The sequence below is a fragment of the Haematobia irritans genome, chromosome 1 (assembly GCF_050003625.1).
Source record: "Haematobia irritans isolate KBUSLIRL chromosome 1, ASM5000362v1, whole genome shotgun sequence".
Taxonomy (NCBI): domain Eukaryota; kingdom Metazoa; phylum Arthropoda; class Insecta; order Diptera; family Muscidae; genus Haematobia; species Haematobia irritans.
Window position 1 is genome coordinate 88202180 of NC_134397.1, and position 16585 is coordinate 88218764.

At 34.1% G+C, this 16585-nt stretch overlaps 1 protein-coding gene across 1 annotated transcript in view; it reads right to left on the minus strand.

Annotated features, from left to right (window-relative positions):
* Positions 1-16585, minus strand: part of Ube2g1 (ubiquitin-conjugating enzyme E2G 1) — a 43491-nt gene that overhangs the window by 7602 nt on the left and 19304 nt on the right. The window contains exon 2 of the mRNA XM_075291096.1: positions 10506-10608. Coding sequence (XP_075147211.1) covers positions 10506-10608 — 103 coding nt within the window. The remainder of the gene's footprint in view (positions 1-10505; positions 10609-16585) is intronic.

The following is a 16585-nucleotide window of genomic DNA, read 5'->3' on the forward strand; positions in this document are numbered from 1 at the left end:
TGATACTATCATTTTCGTGATTGAAGACCTTTCAATTAAAAAAATGATTGAATCCGTGATTTTCGTGATTGAAATCAAAAAAATTTTTTTTTGTGTGTAATTGTCAAAGTATGGTGTTGCCATATTAGAATAGCCGTTAAAGGTTCTTATCATGGCTGAACAAGAAGGTTAAATCATGGACCCATATAGTTACAATTTTTTTATTTCGACAAAATTTTAAGATGTCAAAATCATATGTTTATGGTGATTGCAGCTCTCCAAATGACACTGCATGCAAATGCATCTCAAACAAACTCGCGCATTCATAGCTGGAGAATTGTTCAAAGATGACTTGAGTATCTTGATAACATATTCCAGACCCAAAATACCACGTACATCAGTTTTTAAACTGCATCATAAACTGTTTTTGTTAATAGATGGCGAAGATCCATTTGACTGACTTCCATTCTTAACTTTGGTGGGTATTATAGTCTTATTTGTCTCATATCGGCGTTCCTCGGATGAATTATCCACTTCACAATCACTCATAGGTGACGCAATTAAATTTTAACCTTTATTTTTCTCTGGATTTTAATTATTTTCTCAGGACAATTGAAAGAATAAATAATTGCCACTTTTATCAGCTGATTTTGACTTCTTAAAATTGTAAACAACATATTGAAATTTGTTGTTTTTGTTATCGTGATTCAACCTCCTTATTCAGCCATGGTTCTTATTTTAACTGAAACCTTAAGGAGCGATGTCACTATCGAATCAAACACCAAAACGGAAATGTGTAGAAATTTTGTGGCCTGAGTTTCCGGACTCTGCCCCAGGGAAATCAACAATAATTGATTGGTATGCAAAATTCAAGCGTGGTGAAATGAGCACGGAGGACGGTGAACGCAGTGGACGGCCGAAAGAGGTGGTTTCCGATGAAAACATCAAAAAATTAACAAAATGATTTTGAATGACCGTAAAATGAAGTTGATCGAGATAGCAGAGGCCTTAATGATATCAAAGGAACGTGTTGGTCATAGCATCCATAAATATTTGGATATGCGGAAGCTCTGTGCAAAATGGGTGCCGCGCGAGCTCACATTTGACCAAAAACAACAACGTGTTGATGATTCTGTGCGGTTTTGCAACTGTTAACTCGTAATACACCCGAGTTTTTCCGTCGATATGTGACAATGGATGAAACATGGCTCCATCACTACACTCCTGAGTCCAATCGACAGTCGGCTGAGCGAACAGCGACCGGTGAACCGTCTCCGAAGCGTGGAAAGGCTCAAAAGTCCGCTGGCAAAGTAATGACCTCTGTTTTTTGGGATGCGCATGGAATAATTTTTATCGATTATCTTGAGAAGGGAAAAACCATCAACAGTGACTATTATACGGCGTTCTTGGAGCGTTTAAAGGTCGAAATCGCGGCAAAACGGCCCCATATGAAGAAGAAAAAATGTTGTTCCACCAAGACAACGCACCGTGCCACAAGTCATTGAGAACGATGGCAAAAATCATGAATTGGGCTTCGAATTGCTTCCCCACCCACCGTATTCTCCAGATCTGGCACCCAGCGACTTTTTCTTGTTCTCAGACCTCAAAAGGATGCTCGCAGGGAAAAAATTTGGCTGCAATGAAGAGGTGATCGCCGAAACTGAGGCCTATTTTGAGACAACCCGAAGGAGTACTACCAAAATGGTATCAAAAAATTGGAAGAACTGAGTAAAGTACGGAATGAGAATGAGACAATGAAAAAGATATATCGAATGGCTACAAAACCATGTAAAGTGAAACAAACTGTTTATTAAAGGTTTATCCCCGACAAATAAACCCAAGGAAGAAGCTAAAAAATTATTTGTGGAAAAACTTGGTGTCCATAAAAACAATCAAAAATTTTTTGAACGCAACGGAAAAATGGCAGTAATAGTGGAACTCGAAAATCAAGATGGTATAGAAGAAGTTTTCAAACACTTCAAAACTGGCAGGTACATCTCCATTGAGCGTGATATGATTCCAAAACAACAGGAATATAAAAAAGCCTTTTTGAAACTAAAAAAAAGAAATATTAAGCTTTAGCAAAGAGCATAAAATTAAAATCCGTGAGGATAAAATGATAATGAAAGAAAGCTGGTTTAAGTGGGGTAATGGAAACGTTCTTGTTTGCGGTGGTAGAGACGGAATGAATGAATTGGTTAAACTATATGGGGATGCAGCTCGGAATATTAATATAAATTTTGAAAATCTAAAAACCTACCCGAATTCAAAAAACTAGGAAAGGCCAAAAATCCGGAGCAGATGCCAACACGATAAATGAGACTATGATTTCAATACTATGTTATAATGTAAATGGTTTACAAAATATATACCTGTATCCTTCCTTTTTCGATATTTTCATTTTATTGGAAACTCATCTAGAAGATCAGAAAACAGAAAGAGCAAGGGCGTTTTTAAGCGGATTTCATCTAATCTTTATACCAGCAACACGGAATTGTCGTTTTTGGGAGAGCTAATGGAGGAATTAGGAAGAGAAGAAATTGCATCACAGCTCTTACTGAAGTTGTTGAAAACATACGGGAACGGCTCGATGATAACATGATAACGTATTTAGTGCTTCTTGACCACAGCAAGGCATTTGATACGGTAAATCACAACATATTGCTATCTAAACTTCACCATTTTTTCTACTTTTCCAGAACTGCCTGTAATTTCATCTCCTCGTATCTAAGATCCCGTTCACAAATCGTTGTTATAAACAATATGAGTTCGAATCCTAAGGACATATCAAGAGGTGTTCCTCAAGGATCCATCCTTGGCCCAACCCTTTTCAGCATGTACATTAATGATTTGGCTGATGTCCCACTTACTTGTAACATACACATGTATGCAGACGATGTACAGGTATACTCCAGTATGAGGGTGTCAGATATCGATACATGTGTCCAAAATATAAATGCCGATTTGAATAGAATTCAAAATTGGGCCCATCATAATGGATTACAACTAAATTCGTCAAAAACAAAATATCTTGTCATATCCAGAAATAAAAGTATTGAAAACAGTGTGATCCGTAACAGACTATACATTGACAAAACTGCAATCGAATATGTTGAGGCCCATAGGAATCTCGGTATTCTATTTAACTCGAAACTATCGTGGACAGATCATATAACATGTGCCGTTGGTAAGCTTCAAGGAATGCTGCGTAATTTATGGGCTGTTCGGACAAATACACCAATATCCATACGCATTCTATTAGCTAAATCGTACTTAATACCAAGTCTATTGTATGGTTGTGAATTATTTGCGAGCTGCGACTACTCAGATTCCCTTAAATTGAAAGTAGCATCAACAACATTGCACGATATGTTTTCAACAAAGGCCGCCGAGACCGAATATCTGAGTTTGCTTTTAAACTATTTAATGTTACGTTCGAGAACCTATTAAAAGTGAAATGCCTGACACAACTACATAAAATAATTTACACTAAAGAACCTCAGCACCTTTACAACTGTATTCGTTTTGCCCGATCAAACAGAGGACTAAAAGTAATACACCCACGAATCAAGTCATTGATATCAGAGAGACAATTCTTTATATTTAGTTTTCGTCTTTGGAACTCCTTACCATCACGTCTACAAACTATAAGCAATGCTAATTTGTTTAAAAAAGAAATATTTAAAACATTTACTTAAAGAAAATAATATATATTGTTTTTAATTACAAAATTTTATTTTTACATACTTTTTACACACTTTTCACTTCTTTTTATTATATTATGTTAATATGTTTTTATTTATTATATTATGTTAATACGTTCAAAATATAATTTATAACTTTTTATTTTGTTTCTTACATATAACATTTGTAATATGATAAGCTGGTACTTTCATTTATAAGATTTAAGATCTTGTTGTACTAGCTTTATGAAATCAATCAATAAATCAAAAATCAAATCAAAAAGTATATGGAATCAGCAAGAAATTAGAAGATATTGGTACTTCATATGAAGTGAAGGAAGGATGTGAGGGTCAAATTGTAAATATAAATAGCAAAACATATTGTTTCACATTAATACCGACATACTTGCCACCGGATTCTTGGCCAACATACTTCAATAAACTAAAAAAATATTTACAGATCAAGATATTAGAAATGGAATAATCATAGGAGACTTAAACGTTCGCATTGGAAGATTGAAACAGAATATAGTTGAAATTTATAAGGAAACTTTTGTTGCTGGATTTGATGTTAGAAAATCAAAAGATAAGACAGTTAATAATAAGGGTAAAACATTTTTGAAAATTTGCAACGATGCTCCATGTCTCAGGATTTGCTAGGAATTGTCAGAGAGTTTACGGTCGGAGATGCAAGCTGGTCAGGCCACTTCCCAATCGTTTTAAAAATTAACTGTCACACGTCATTAGACATTGGAAAAAGGATGGAATTACTCCCAAAGTTAATGTGGAAGAATGAAGAAAAAATAGGTACCAGAGAAATCTCAATGATTCTTTATATGGTCACAATTTAACATCGAGGAAAAACAATTTGCAGAATGATAGTGAAATCTTGGCCTAAGTCATCCAACAGAAGCCAATCATTTCAACCAAAAAATAGATGGTATAACGCAGCATGTAATGAAGCACGACTACAGAGTTTTCAGCTTTTGGCAAAATATGGGAAATCGAACTCTTTGGAAAACAAAATATTTATATTTGCAACAGTAGCAAAACTAATTATTATACGAATATCGCAACAAAATTGAATGGCATAAAAAACGCTAAAGAATGGTGGATGATGGCCAGAGAAATGCGAAACCATCAAAGCAAAATCGGCCCGAACATTACACCCTTCACATTCAAAGAATTCTACGAGCGACTCTTAAATCCACCACAAATTACGACCACGATATACTACGCTCCAATTTTATACCAAGATCCAATTCTCGATGAGCCTATAACTTTAAGACAACTAAAACAAATGCTTCAGAGGGTCAAATTAAACAAGGCTCCGGGTGAAGACGGAATACCATATGCATTTTTCATAAACGCAACCGAGCAATTCCACCTCCAACTTTTAAGAAGTTATAATGAAATATACAATAATTGCGCTATTTATGATACATTCAAAAGGACGATCATCTATCCAATTCATAAAAAAGGCGATTTAGACGACCCATCACACTATAGAGGCATATCATTCATGAATTGTGCAGGCAAAATATTTATGGGCATTTTGAACAATCGACTTTATAACTGGGTAGAACATTACAATATACTAACGGAATATCAAGCAGGATTTCGGAGGTATTGTTCTACCATTGATAACATTTATAACCTGGCAGCCATAGTAAGCTTGAAATTAGCTGAAAAAAAGAAAGTGTATGCATTTTTCATCGATTTTAAAGCAGCCTTGGATAATATATCACGACAAGCCTTAATTTACAAGTTACACCAAATGGGACTATCAACTAAAATGGTACGGTTAATAAAAAAGATATACGAAAACACTGTTTCAGCAGTTTGGACGGAGCAAGGGATGTCTGAATACTTCGCAACAACTAGGGGAGTAAAGCAGGGGTGCTTATTGTCACCCATACTATTTGCCCTCTATGTAAATGATTTACATGAACATCTAGAAGACGGATAAATATAGACGGTCTAAACATTCGGTTGTTATTATATGCCGATGATATAGTTATACTAACTGATGATATAAAAAAGATGCAGAATATGATACACAAACTCGAAGATTATTGTAAAATGTGGAATCTGGATGTAAATCTGGAAAAATCTGAAATAATGGTTTTTCGAAATGGAGGAAGATTGAGCACAAATGAAACATGGACATTTAATGGAAGTAAAGTAAGAATAACAAACGAGTTTAAATACCTGGGAGTTATACTTACACCAACCTTGAAATTTGGAAAACATATCCAAAATCGTAACAATATGGCAAAAAATGCAATCAATTCAATCTGGGAGAGTTTTCTCGGCCGCAATGATATAAATATGAATGCCAAATGGAAATTATTCCTCACTGTTTGTAGGACAGTGCAAACATTTGCGGCTCAAGTCTGGGGCTATACACATTTCCGTGATGTGAATTCATTGCAAATATATTTCATAAAGAAGTTATTGCGACTTCCGAGCTTTACTCCAACATATATTCTATTGCTGGAAACGGATGTAGAAGACAGTCAAATATACTCGTTAGGATTACACCTTAAGTATATTTGTAGAGCTATGTTCCAGTATCACCGCGATAGACTCCCTAAGCAGCTAACTACTCTACTGATACGTAAAAATGTATTTTGGGTGAAAGAAGCACTAAATACCATGGAGTCGTGGAATATTTGTTCAAAAGAGCTCTTGTGTTCATTAAAGCTTGCTCTGAAACATAACAGAATAAAATGTAAATCAGAAAGTCGTACAAGAGATTACAAATTTTTGAATCCATCAAGAGCACAGTTATATTTGAATGAAAATTATACACCGGAGGAAATTACCTGGATTTTTAAAGCAAGAATGGAATGCTACATTTAAATTGTAACAGCTTCACAGCCAATGAATCGGAGAGAGAATGTAAATTGTGAAATATCCAAGATAAGAAAAGAAGAAGAGAAGAAAATGAATTTAGAAGAGCAGCCTTCGGAAAGTCAACATTGAACTATGAAGAATTTTTGAACATTTTGAATGGAAAAAAATGAAGAAGATTGGAGGAATCTGGTTACATATTTAAAAATAGCCTACAAATATAGAGCTTTTTTACTAGCGCATTTTCAGTAAACTCAATTAACTTGAACATGTTAAACTAGATCAAGCGGTAGACGTGAAATACATTGCTGCAATAATTGTATTGTAATTCTAAAAAAATATGTATGAATGTAAACATATATAAATTTACAAATTTCGAGTAAACATATATATGTTGTGATATTTTATTCAGGGAGAGACAGAGAGAGTATAGAGAAAGAATCCGGGAGGGTTGACGAAAAATATCAACATAACACAGCGAGAGAATCAAAAGAGAGCAATTTTTTGAAACTGCTTGTATGTTGTTTCGGAAAACTGTTTTACGTGTTCATTTGTTTTGGCTATGCGCTTGGCATGTTAATAAGGCTTCCCCAAAAATTGGATATGCTTAAGTCTAAATATTATTTAATTTGAACATTAAATTGCGTATTCGAAGTAAAGAGAGTAGACATTCGGAACCAGGAGAATAGATATTAAAAAAAGCATGTGTTTTTGCTTTGAGAGCAGCAATTTAAGTATTTGTGGACATGTGTTTTGTTTATCATTTTGGCATTATGGGCACATTTTTTTGTTGGTTCGTCAAAAGAAATCGGAGCGTACGACGAGTAAGTAAAAATATTTAGCAAGAAAGGAAATTAAAAAAAAAAAACAGTGGAAAATATATAAAAAATAAAAAAATACGTTTTGTTCCTCTTTATTAATAAGTAGTCCAAGATGAGTTGACAAACACTTTCAAAAATAATAGCGGGCATTAAGTTCGCGTTTTGCCGCTAAAATTATTTTTCATTTTAGCGGAAAAACTCCAAAGCAATAATTGAAAGCAATAATTGAAAAAGTTTATTTGCTTTTTGAAAAAATTGTCATTTTAGAGCGTTAGTGCCAACTTAATTCCGGCCCTAAAGGTACACGCAGAGAAGGAATATGATCACCTCAAACATGGTGACCATGTAACATGTTCGTCACTAAAATGTTATTTTCTTGCCGAAATCAGATACATGATTTCCGAGAAAATAACATGGTTGCGAAAACCATGTTACATGGTCACCATCCAAAAATAACATTTTGCTCTTAAAACATGTTTGAGGTGATCATATTCCTTTTCTGGGTGTAACAAATTAAATTAAGTACAAAATTATTCGTTAATAACTATTCATATTTATTTGAATTTCAAAATACGAGAAAATTTAAATGCATTTAAAATGGTGTGAAATGCTAGTAAAAAATAGTTGACACTTTAATAAATTTATGTGTATATGGTAAAATTATGTATGTTCATACTCGACTTCACTCTCTTCTTTTGGTAGAGTTTTTGAATTTCTTCGAAAATTTCAAACTTTTATACCAAGCCTATTTTTTCGTTACATAATTGTTATTTTTGCTCAGTCTCAGTCCATTTCGTTTATATCAAGCACTGTTCTGTTCTGACTGCAAATCTTTAATAACACACATTTCGAAGTTTCATTGTAAAAATTTAATTTAATAATATATAAATATAAATACAAAAATAAATTGAACAACCTAGGATCCTTTGCATGCAAGGCGGACATGCTAACTACTGCTCCACGTGGCCAACAAATATATGTTTCTGTTGAATGTTTTGTTTGCATCGGCTCGTGGGCGCTGCAATCTATGCTATATAAATGTAACTTATAACGATAAGTGTCTATTGGTGACTATAACAGCTACGTAGCCCACTGGTAGTGTGTTGGCTTACAAATTGCATGGTTCCCGGTTCGATTCTCCGTCCAGGCGAAAAGTAAAATTTAAAAAAGTTATAAAATTGAATAATTTCTTCAACATTATTTGAACTAAACAATTTCGTGGAAGTGCAAATTATGTGAGGGAATCAGCACAATCTTCTTGGCGAGAAAATTCTTCCAAGCATATAATATTTTTGGGCTCAAAATGCTTCCAAACATATATGTTCACATAAAATAAACATAATAATGTTTCGGCAATATCCAATAATATATGTACTTCCTCCAAAATAGTTTTGGAACATATATTATAGAAGCAATTTTTTTGAGGGTGTAGAGGATGCTGATGAGGAATGTTGTAATTCCGAAACGGCACTCCATCCAACCATCTTGCAGTCTATAGGGCTTTGCCCAAATAAATTTGACTAATATATTTTTCCTCTGTTGGGTAAGCTACTCTTGCAGTTTAGTCAACACAATGGTTTTAAGCTGAAATCAAAACAACAAATATGATTGAAGAACAAACCAACAATAAAAAATTAATCCGAAATACTCAATAAAAAAATATAAAAACCATAGCCTCATTTAAAAAGAAAATACTTACTCCTATTTTTCTGTCCACATGTGTATACACGGTTGAAAAAGACTGATTTTCATATGTTTGGCTATAAACATTATATGTTTGGAACACAAATTTTTAAACACAATATTTTTGAGTGCAAGCATATAATGTTCATAAACTACCATAACATGTTTGGGACATATATGTTAATATGTTAGAACATATTATGTTTGGGACATAAAATGTTTGTAAATATAATATGATTGGATGCAAACATATATTAATTTAGAAATAGCCTATAAACATATATGTGTTTAGTAGCTTGGAACGCTATTTAACAGGGAGCGATATTGAATTAAGTTGGTGGTTGTTGCTTGTTATTACAAAATTAACATTCTATTTTTCCTTGGGCAATTGAACAGCTACTTCTTTGATCCTTACAAACTGTGTGGTCCGCTGTTCGAATCCCCGTCCGGCAAAAGGTAAAATTAAAATAAAAAAAATCATAAAATTGAATAATTTCTTCTGCAATGTTTGTATTACAGAAAAAGGTGCTAAGAACTAAAAAATCTCGTGGAAGTGAGAAAGATGTCGGGGAATATACAATTGGGCAGAAACAAAATTTTGAGCATTCAGGTCGAAAACCTATGTTGTTAGCACCTATATTACCTGTTTATTTTCATAATTCATTATGATTGTAAATATATAAATAAATAAATACAATTTTGAGCACAATATTGTTTGGGAGAATTTTTTTAAGCATATAATATTTTTGGGTGCAAAATGCTTCCAAACATATTATATGGTCACATAATAACATATTGTTTTTTGGAAGACAACATTATTGAATTTGGATGCAAAAATACAAAATGTTTGGAACTTAGACTACCCAAACATATATTGTTTAGACCAATATGCTTTCAAACATATTATATATTGGTAGAGATCAAACATATAAATGTTTGGGCAATACCCAAAAATGTATATGCTTGAAGCAAAATATGTTTGGGAGTATATGTTACAGAAGCGATTTTTTGTGAGGGTGTATAATTATATCTAAAGGGGACAATTCTACTTATATCTAAAGGGGACAATTTTAAGATCTAATCATATCAGATTAGAGCCACCAATTTTTACACGGACGGGAACTTATTTGTATTAAGTTCCATCTTCTTTTTTTGCTGAAATAGACCTACATTTTGTCCAATAGTGGCTTCAGTTTTTTCAACGATGATTCTACTTTTTAAATTTTACTAATTTTGTTTTTTTTTTTTTGGTTGGGCCCTCGAAATAAAATCCTGCGTATGTTAGGTTAGGTAAATTGGCAGCCTACTATTTCACCACCACAGTGATGAACTGCTCTCCTGCAATGTAATGTAATCTAAAACAAGCAAGTCTAATCAGACAAAGTTACATATATCAACTGATATGATCGAAACTATTATTAATATTATTAGTGTATAATTTGTTGATATTAGGATTTTATTTATTACTTATAATATTACTTACTACAGTGTATCTGGAGGTCCAATAATGAGTACTTCCCATCTAAATATGTCATTCTCATCTATCAATCCAGCTGAAAATCCTTCCACGGGATTTTTATTCAACTCTAAAAATATCAAAAGATAATAGATTTTTTATAAATTTCTATATGTTTTAATGGGCAAAATAAAAGATATATTCCACAACTACAGTTTACCTTTTAGTACCCGAGTAAAAATAAAGAGATCTGCTTATCCGATACGATTAGATGAGTAGATCCGAAAAAATGCTATTATCTAATCATATGTAATTACTATGGAAGTAGATGTGATCAGATCTTAATATTGGTCTAGACCTAATGTCTTACATGTAATTATATGCATCCCTATACATAGTTGGATCTGTTAATATATCTGGTCATATATAGAATTATAATTATATCTCATCATATCTGTTTATATGTGCTTATATCTAAAAAGGCCAATTTTGAGATCTAATCATATCTGATTAGATCCCCTAATTTGACAAGGGCACAGCAATCCCTCGATTTACGTCGCCTCGGTTTCGATTTACGTCGTCAATTTTTTTTTCCATCCAACTTCGATTTACGTCGTCGATTTTTTTCAATTCAATTTCAACTTCAATTGTTTACAATTTGTAAGTAAAAGCAGGGGAATCCCAGTTTTTAACTCTGTACACGTTTAGCATTCGATTTATTTCTATGTGTGTAGCTTTTCAATCATGAATGCATTATTGTTTTGTTTCTCGGACACAGCGGACTTAGGGTAAGTATGATCAATTTTTAATTCGGTTTACGTCGTTTCGATTAACGTCGTTAAATTCCGAAACCATTCACGACATAAATCGAGGTATTACTGTACTTATTTTTTAGAGACAGTTTTTTCTTTGAGTTAAATCAATTTCAGTTTATGTAACGTTAAAATGCTCAACGTTCGCTGTAAACCATATGATATAAACTACGCGGGTATAAATTGGTAGATCTGATCATATAATAATATCAAGGTCTATCTAATTAAATTGATTGAAATTAATTGATACAATTATCTTCTTAATAAAACTCGGGTGTATAAGTCAGCTAAAAAATTGATATTTTCTTAATTTTTAATTAAAAATTTATTTCAAACAATACATTTTTTAACCTACAAACAACATCAAGTCAGTTAAGTAGTTGAAAATAGTAACAAAATTAATTAAAATTTATTTTTGCAGTCAATTTCAATTAAATTTTTAATTGGATCAATTAAAAAATTAATTTAAATTTGCTAATGAAATCAATAAATTTTTTAATCAAGTATTTTTATACCCAATTAAAACTGTGATTGATATTATCATTTTTGTGATTGAAGACATTTCAATTAAAAAATTAAGAGGATCAATTAATTTCGTGATTGAATCAGAATAAAAATTTTTTGTTTGTACCCAACTTGTGATCCGGAAGTAGTGCAAACTTGGATCATTTCCAAAAAATTTTACATGGGCTTGTCATAGGACGGAAGTACTTCGTTTTCGGATCCTTTGCACTGCTTTAGAAGTTTTGCTTGGAAGTTCATGCCAATGAAGAAATTTGAAAAAAAACTAAAACAAATAGTTTTTCACCAATTTTTTATTTTGAACAATATTTTTATTACACTTTAATATTCTAATTATCTAAGTTCTACAATTTGAAGAAATTTTTCGCTCCGCCCTGAGTTTGTTGGCACCATAACAGCACGCCTTTGCAAACTCAGACACAAACGCTATTGAACTTGAGTCGAAACGTCAATTCAAATGTTTGTGATAAAGGGTGATACGGTCAAAATTTGGTCAAGGGAAAACGCGTGTAAATCGGTGAAATCGTTTATTTAAAAAATCAAATTAAATTTCTTTTTCAAGTTCAATTAGTATAAAATTCGGGAAAAATATTCAGTTAGGCTTTCGCTTTTCCAAATCCGAATTGCCGGGCCTCACGCTTGACACCTGCCATCAGATTTTGTACAGCCACCTTGTCCACCTTCTTCGCCGCAGAAAGCCAGTTTGCCTTGAACTGCTGCTCGTCCTTAGCAGTTTTTTTGGTCTTCTTTAGGTTCCGCTTGACAACAGTCCAGTATTTCTCAATTGGGCGGAGCTCTGGCGTGTTGGGAGGGTTCTTGTCCTTGGGAACCACCTGCACGTTGTTGGCGGCGTACCACTCCATGGCCTTTTTACCGTAATGGCAAGATGCCAAATCCGGCCAAAACAGTACGGAACAATCGTGTTTCTTCAGGAAAGGCAGCAGACGTTTATTCAAACACTCTTTCACGTAAATTTCTTGGTTGACAGTCCCGGAAGCTATGAAAATGCTGCTTTTCAAGCCACAGGTACAGATGGTTTGCCAAACCAGATATTTCTTTGCGAACTTTCACAGTTTTATGTGCTTGAAAATATCTGCTATCTTTCCCTTTCCTTTTGCCGTAAAAAACTCCTGCCCCGGAAGCTGTTTGTAGTCGGCTTTGACGTAGGTTTCGTCGTCCATTACCACGCAGTCAAACTTCGTCAGCATCGTCGTGTACAGCCTCCGGGATCGCGCTTTGGCCGTCGTATTTTGTTTATCATCGCGATTTGGAGTCACTACCTTGTTTTAAGTCGATAGTCCGGCTCGTTTTTTGGCTCGATGCACGGTTGTAGACTATACACCCAGCTTATTTGCGGCATCTCGGAGAGAGAGGTTAGGGTTTCGCTTGAAACTACCGGCAACTCTCTTTGTCGTCTCAGCGGCTTCCGGTTTTCGATTTCCCCTCGATCCAGACTTCCTAGTTGTCGACAAACGTTCCCCAAACACTTTAATTACATTTGTAACGGTTGATTTGGCAACTTTTAGCGATTTTACCAGCTTTGCGTGCGAGTAGCTCGGATTTTCGCGATGCGCGAGCAAAATTTTGATACGCTACTCTTCTTGCTTCACGGCATTTTGACAACTGAAGAGTGAATTCCAAAATCAAAATAGGAGCAACATTCTACACACACACACCTTAAAAATGAGGGGTGTTCAGGTTTTTTAAATGCAAAATTGAAAGAAATACGTCAAGTTTATATTGACCAAATTTTTACCGTATCACCCTTTATGATCGTAATATGACACCAAGGCATAACATTCTAACTACTAGTATGAATGAAAAAAGGAACACAGGCTCAAATCTCACCAGCGGCAAATTGTTTTTATCAAATATTTTTCAAAAGATTTTTTCATATTGTACAACATTTTTATTTTGTTATTTTCGGCTTATATTTTTGTAGAAATATATTTTTTCCATTTAAACTCAATAAAAATTGAAAATTCTAGTAATTTGCAAAACATTTACAAAAGAACTTCCATGGAAGTGAAAAAGTCAACAGCCACGTTTCAAATCCCGTGGGTGTGAACTTTTTAATTTAATTTTCTGTATTATTTTACTTTTTTTATATTGATTTTCTTTTTTATCAATAATTTTCTTAACTGAAATAAATTTTTAATTACACATTTAAAAAAATATTTTAACTGACTTAGTCTTCCGAATTTGCTTAAAATGTTAATTGTACCAATTAATTTTTTAATTAAAAAATCATTGACTTAAGGTTTCTAGATTAGATACAAATTTAATTGTATCAATTAATTTTTTAAATGAAAAAGTTTATTTTCGGGTTAACTTAGACTATACAGTTCATTGTGATACCACATTAAGTAAAACTACCTATTACATATGGACACTTCTAGTTTTCAACACAGAACATACTCGTTTTTCTTCTGTTGCACCAACCAGATTGTTCCAAAACCATTAGCAGACTGCTTAAGTTAACGTTTTCCAGGCCCGCCAGTAATCTAAAGCTATATGCCTCTAAAATTCGCTTACAAGAGGAGTTTAATTGATTTCTTTTCCTCCGTATCATTAGAACTCATGCGGTAGCCATTACTCTTCACGCCAATTTAGAACCATCCGTGTAGAAATCTATATAACTTTTATTCCCCGGGGTCTGTGTGCTCCACGCCCCACTGTTGGGAATTACAGTTTCAAACTTTTTGATGAAAAAGAGTTTTCGACAGAGTGTAATCCACTACCTTTTAAACATCTGGCATTATTTTGAGGACTGAACTGTGACTGCGCATTTTTTCCGACCACATCGATACCTCACGCAACCGTACAGCCGTTGTTGCTGCTGACTGGCTAATATGTCTAACGATAATAGACGCAGCATGACATTAAGGCAATCTGGTCCCTTCTTACGGGATGCGCCTGACCAGTAATGCAAACTCCCGAATGGCAATAAGCACCAAAAATGTACTATAAAATTTTCATTCAACCGTCGAACTGAACGGACGTGTTTTTAATAGCTTATTAATTCATCGTAATAAGTACTTATTACGAATTTCAAGTGTGGTGGTAAATTAAGCCACCATGCAGCGAAATTCAATGTCATCCACTGGGTTGCTAACTTCAGGGCCCAGTGGACGGGTATCGACTGAAGTTATAAATTTGGGCAATGACCAAGAGTTAGGTCCAATTAGTCGACCTGCAGACGGGTTGCGATAATTTGACAAGTCGAACCTTCGACATCAAAAGGAGGTAATCCCTCCAGAAAGAGATTTAAGGAACGCAGAAGCAGTGTTGCCAGTATTGGGGATTTTTCCCCAAATCGGGGATATTTTTTCGTGGATGGGGACCAAATTTTTGAGTTGGGGACTTGGGTATTTGGTTGGGAATTTCCACAAATTTGGGGAATTTTCGATACTTGATCAGTATACGAGTAATTATCACAGTAAGAACTATGGTTTATATGAAATTCTTTACATGCTTAAAAAAAGGCTTAAAGAAGTACAGAGATTCTCAAAAATAAAAAAAATAAACTTTCCTCCTCTTTATTCCACGGAATTTATTAGGGTGGCCCAAGAGCTTCTTTACAATTTACTCTTTTTCCTAAGAAATTTTTTACTATTGTGAAATTATTTCGTAAGGACCCATATGCGTACATCACTGATTTTGAAAATGTATCCCATATCCCGTACATACAGAGTAGAGCTCATATCGGGACAGCAACGCATTTTGATCGATAAGTCAATTTTATTTCTTGACTATATGTTGACCGAACTCCCATTTTTATTTCTCGAGCGAGGATTTGCATAAGATGACTCGATGACTCTTTATACCAATAATTAACTCTGATGGGGCTGGTATCGGATGATATTTTGAGCACCCGTCTCCTGGTTTTGTGTTTTGAAATCTTCATCTTTTTGTAACTCGCAAACTGGTATAACAAAAATTACACATTTTTATTTCATTTAAAATGTTTTTTTTTTTTTTTTTAATTTTGTACGGATTTTCTACAGATGAGTCTATTCGTTTACTTTTTTTTCAAAAAACTTGCCAAAAATTTCTTGGGGATTTTTATGGGGAATTTTAAATTAAATTGGGGATTTTTGGGGATAAAAGCGATCCATTTTGGGGACAAGAGCTCGGAAAATACTGGCAACACTGCGCAGAAGTGCCTTGTTTATTCTAAAGAAATTAGGATTAGTCGACCCGAGCACTTTTTTGTTTGGGAAGGAGCTGCTCTAGAGTTAGTCGAGAAGACATACCGGCTAGACCTAGAGCACATGCGTGGATACCTGCAAACCCTCCTGACCCTTAATCTATTTTAAATAGACTAAAACAATGTAATCCAGATCTTCCAACTGCTGATTGAAAGGTTGGTCGTTTGGATGAAGTGGATGGACCAAGACGGCAAGCAGTGTTTATATTGAACATTCAGTCTTTGCCACATCTAGCAAAGTCCCAGGGCCGTGTATGTTATGGCTTTCATTATATCCAAATCAAAGTCACAAAGGGATGTTAGTGTCCTATACCGGAGACTCTTCGTTGACTGAAATTTATACATTGAGATGCAAAGTGGCTGGATTACTGAAGGATGTTTCTTGTTATACTCTCCCAATGTATAAGTTCCGATAGCTATTTCAGGCACGTTTTAAAATTCAACCAGTGTTTTGAATCGATAAAATGCAAGATATATGCATAACTGAATTCATCCGAGCATACGAATGAGGATTGTAAAATTGCTCCTGATGATGAGATTGTTATTGTATGCTGGCTTTGTGA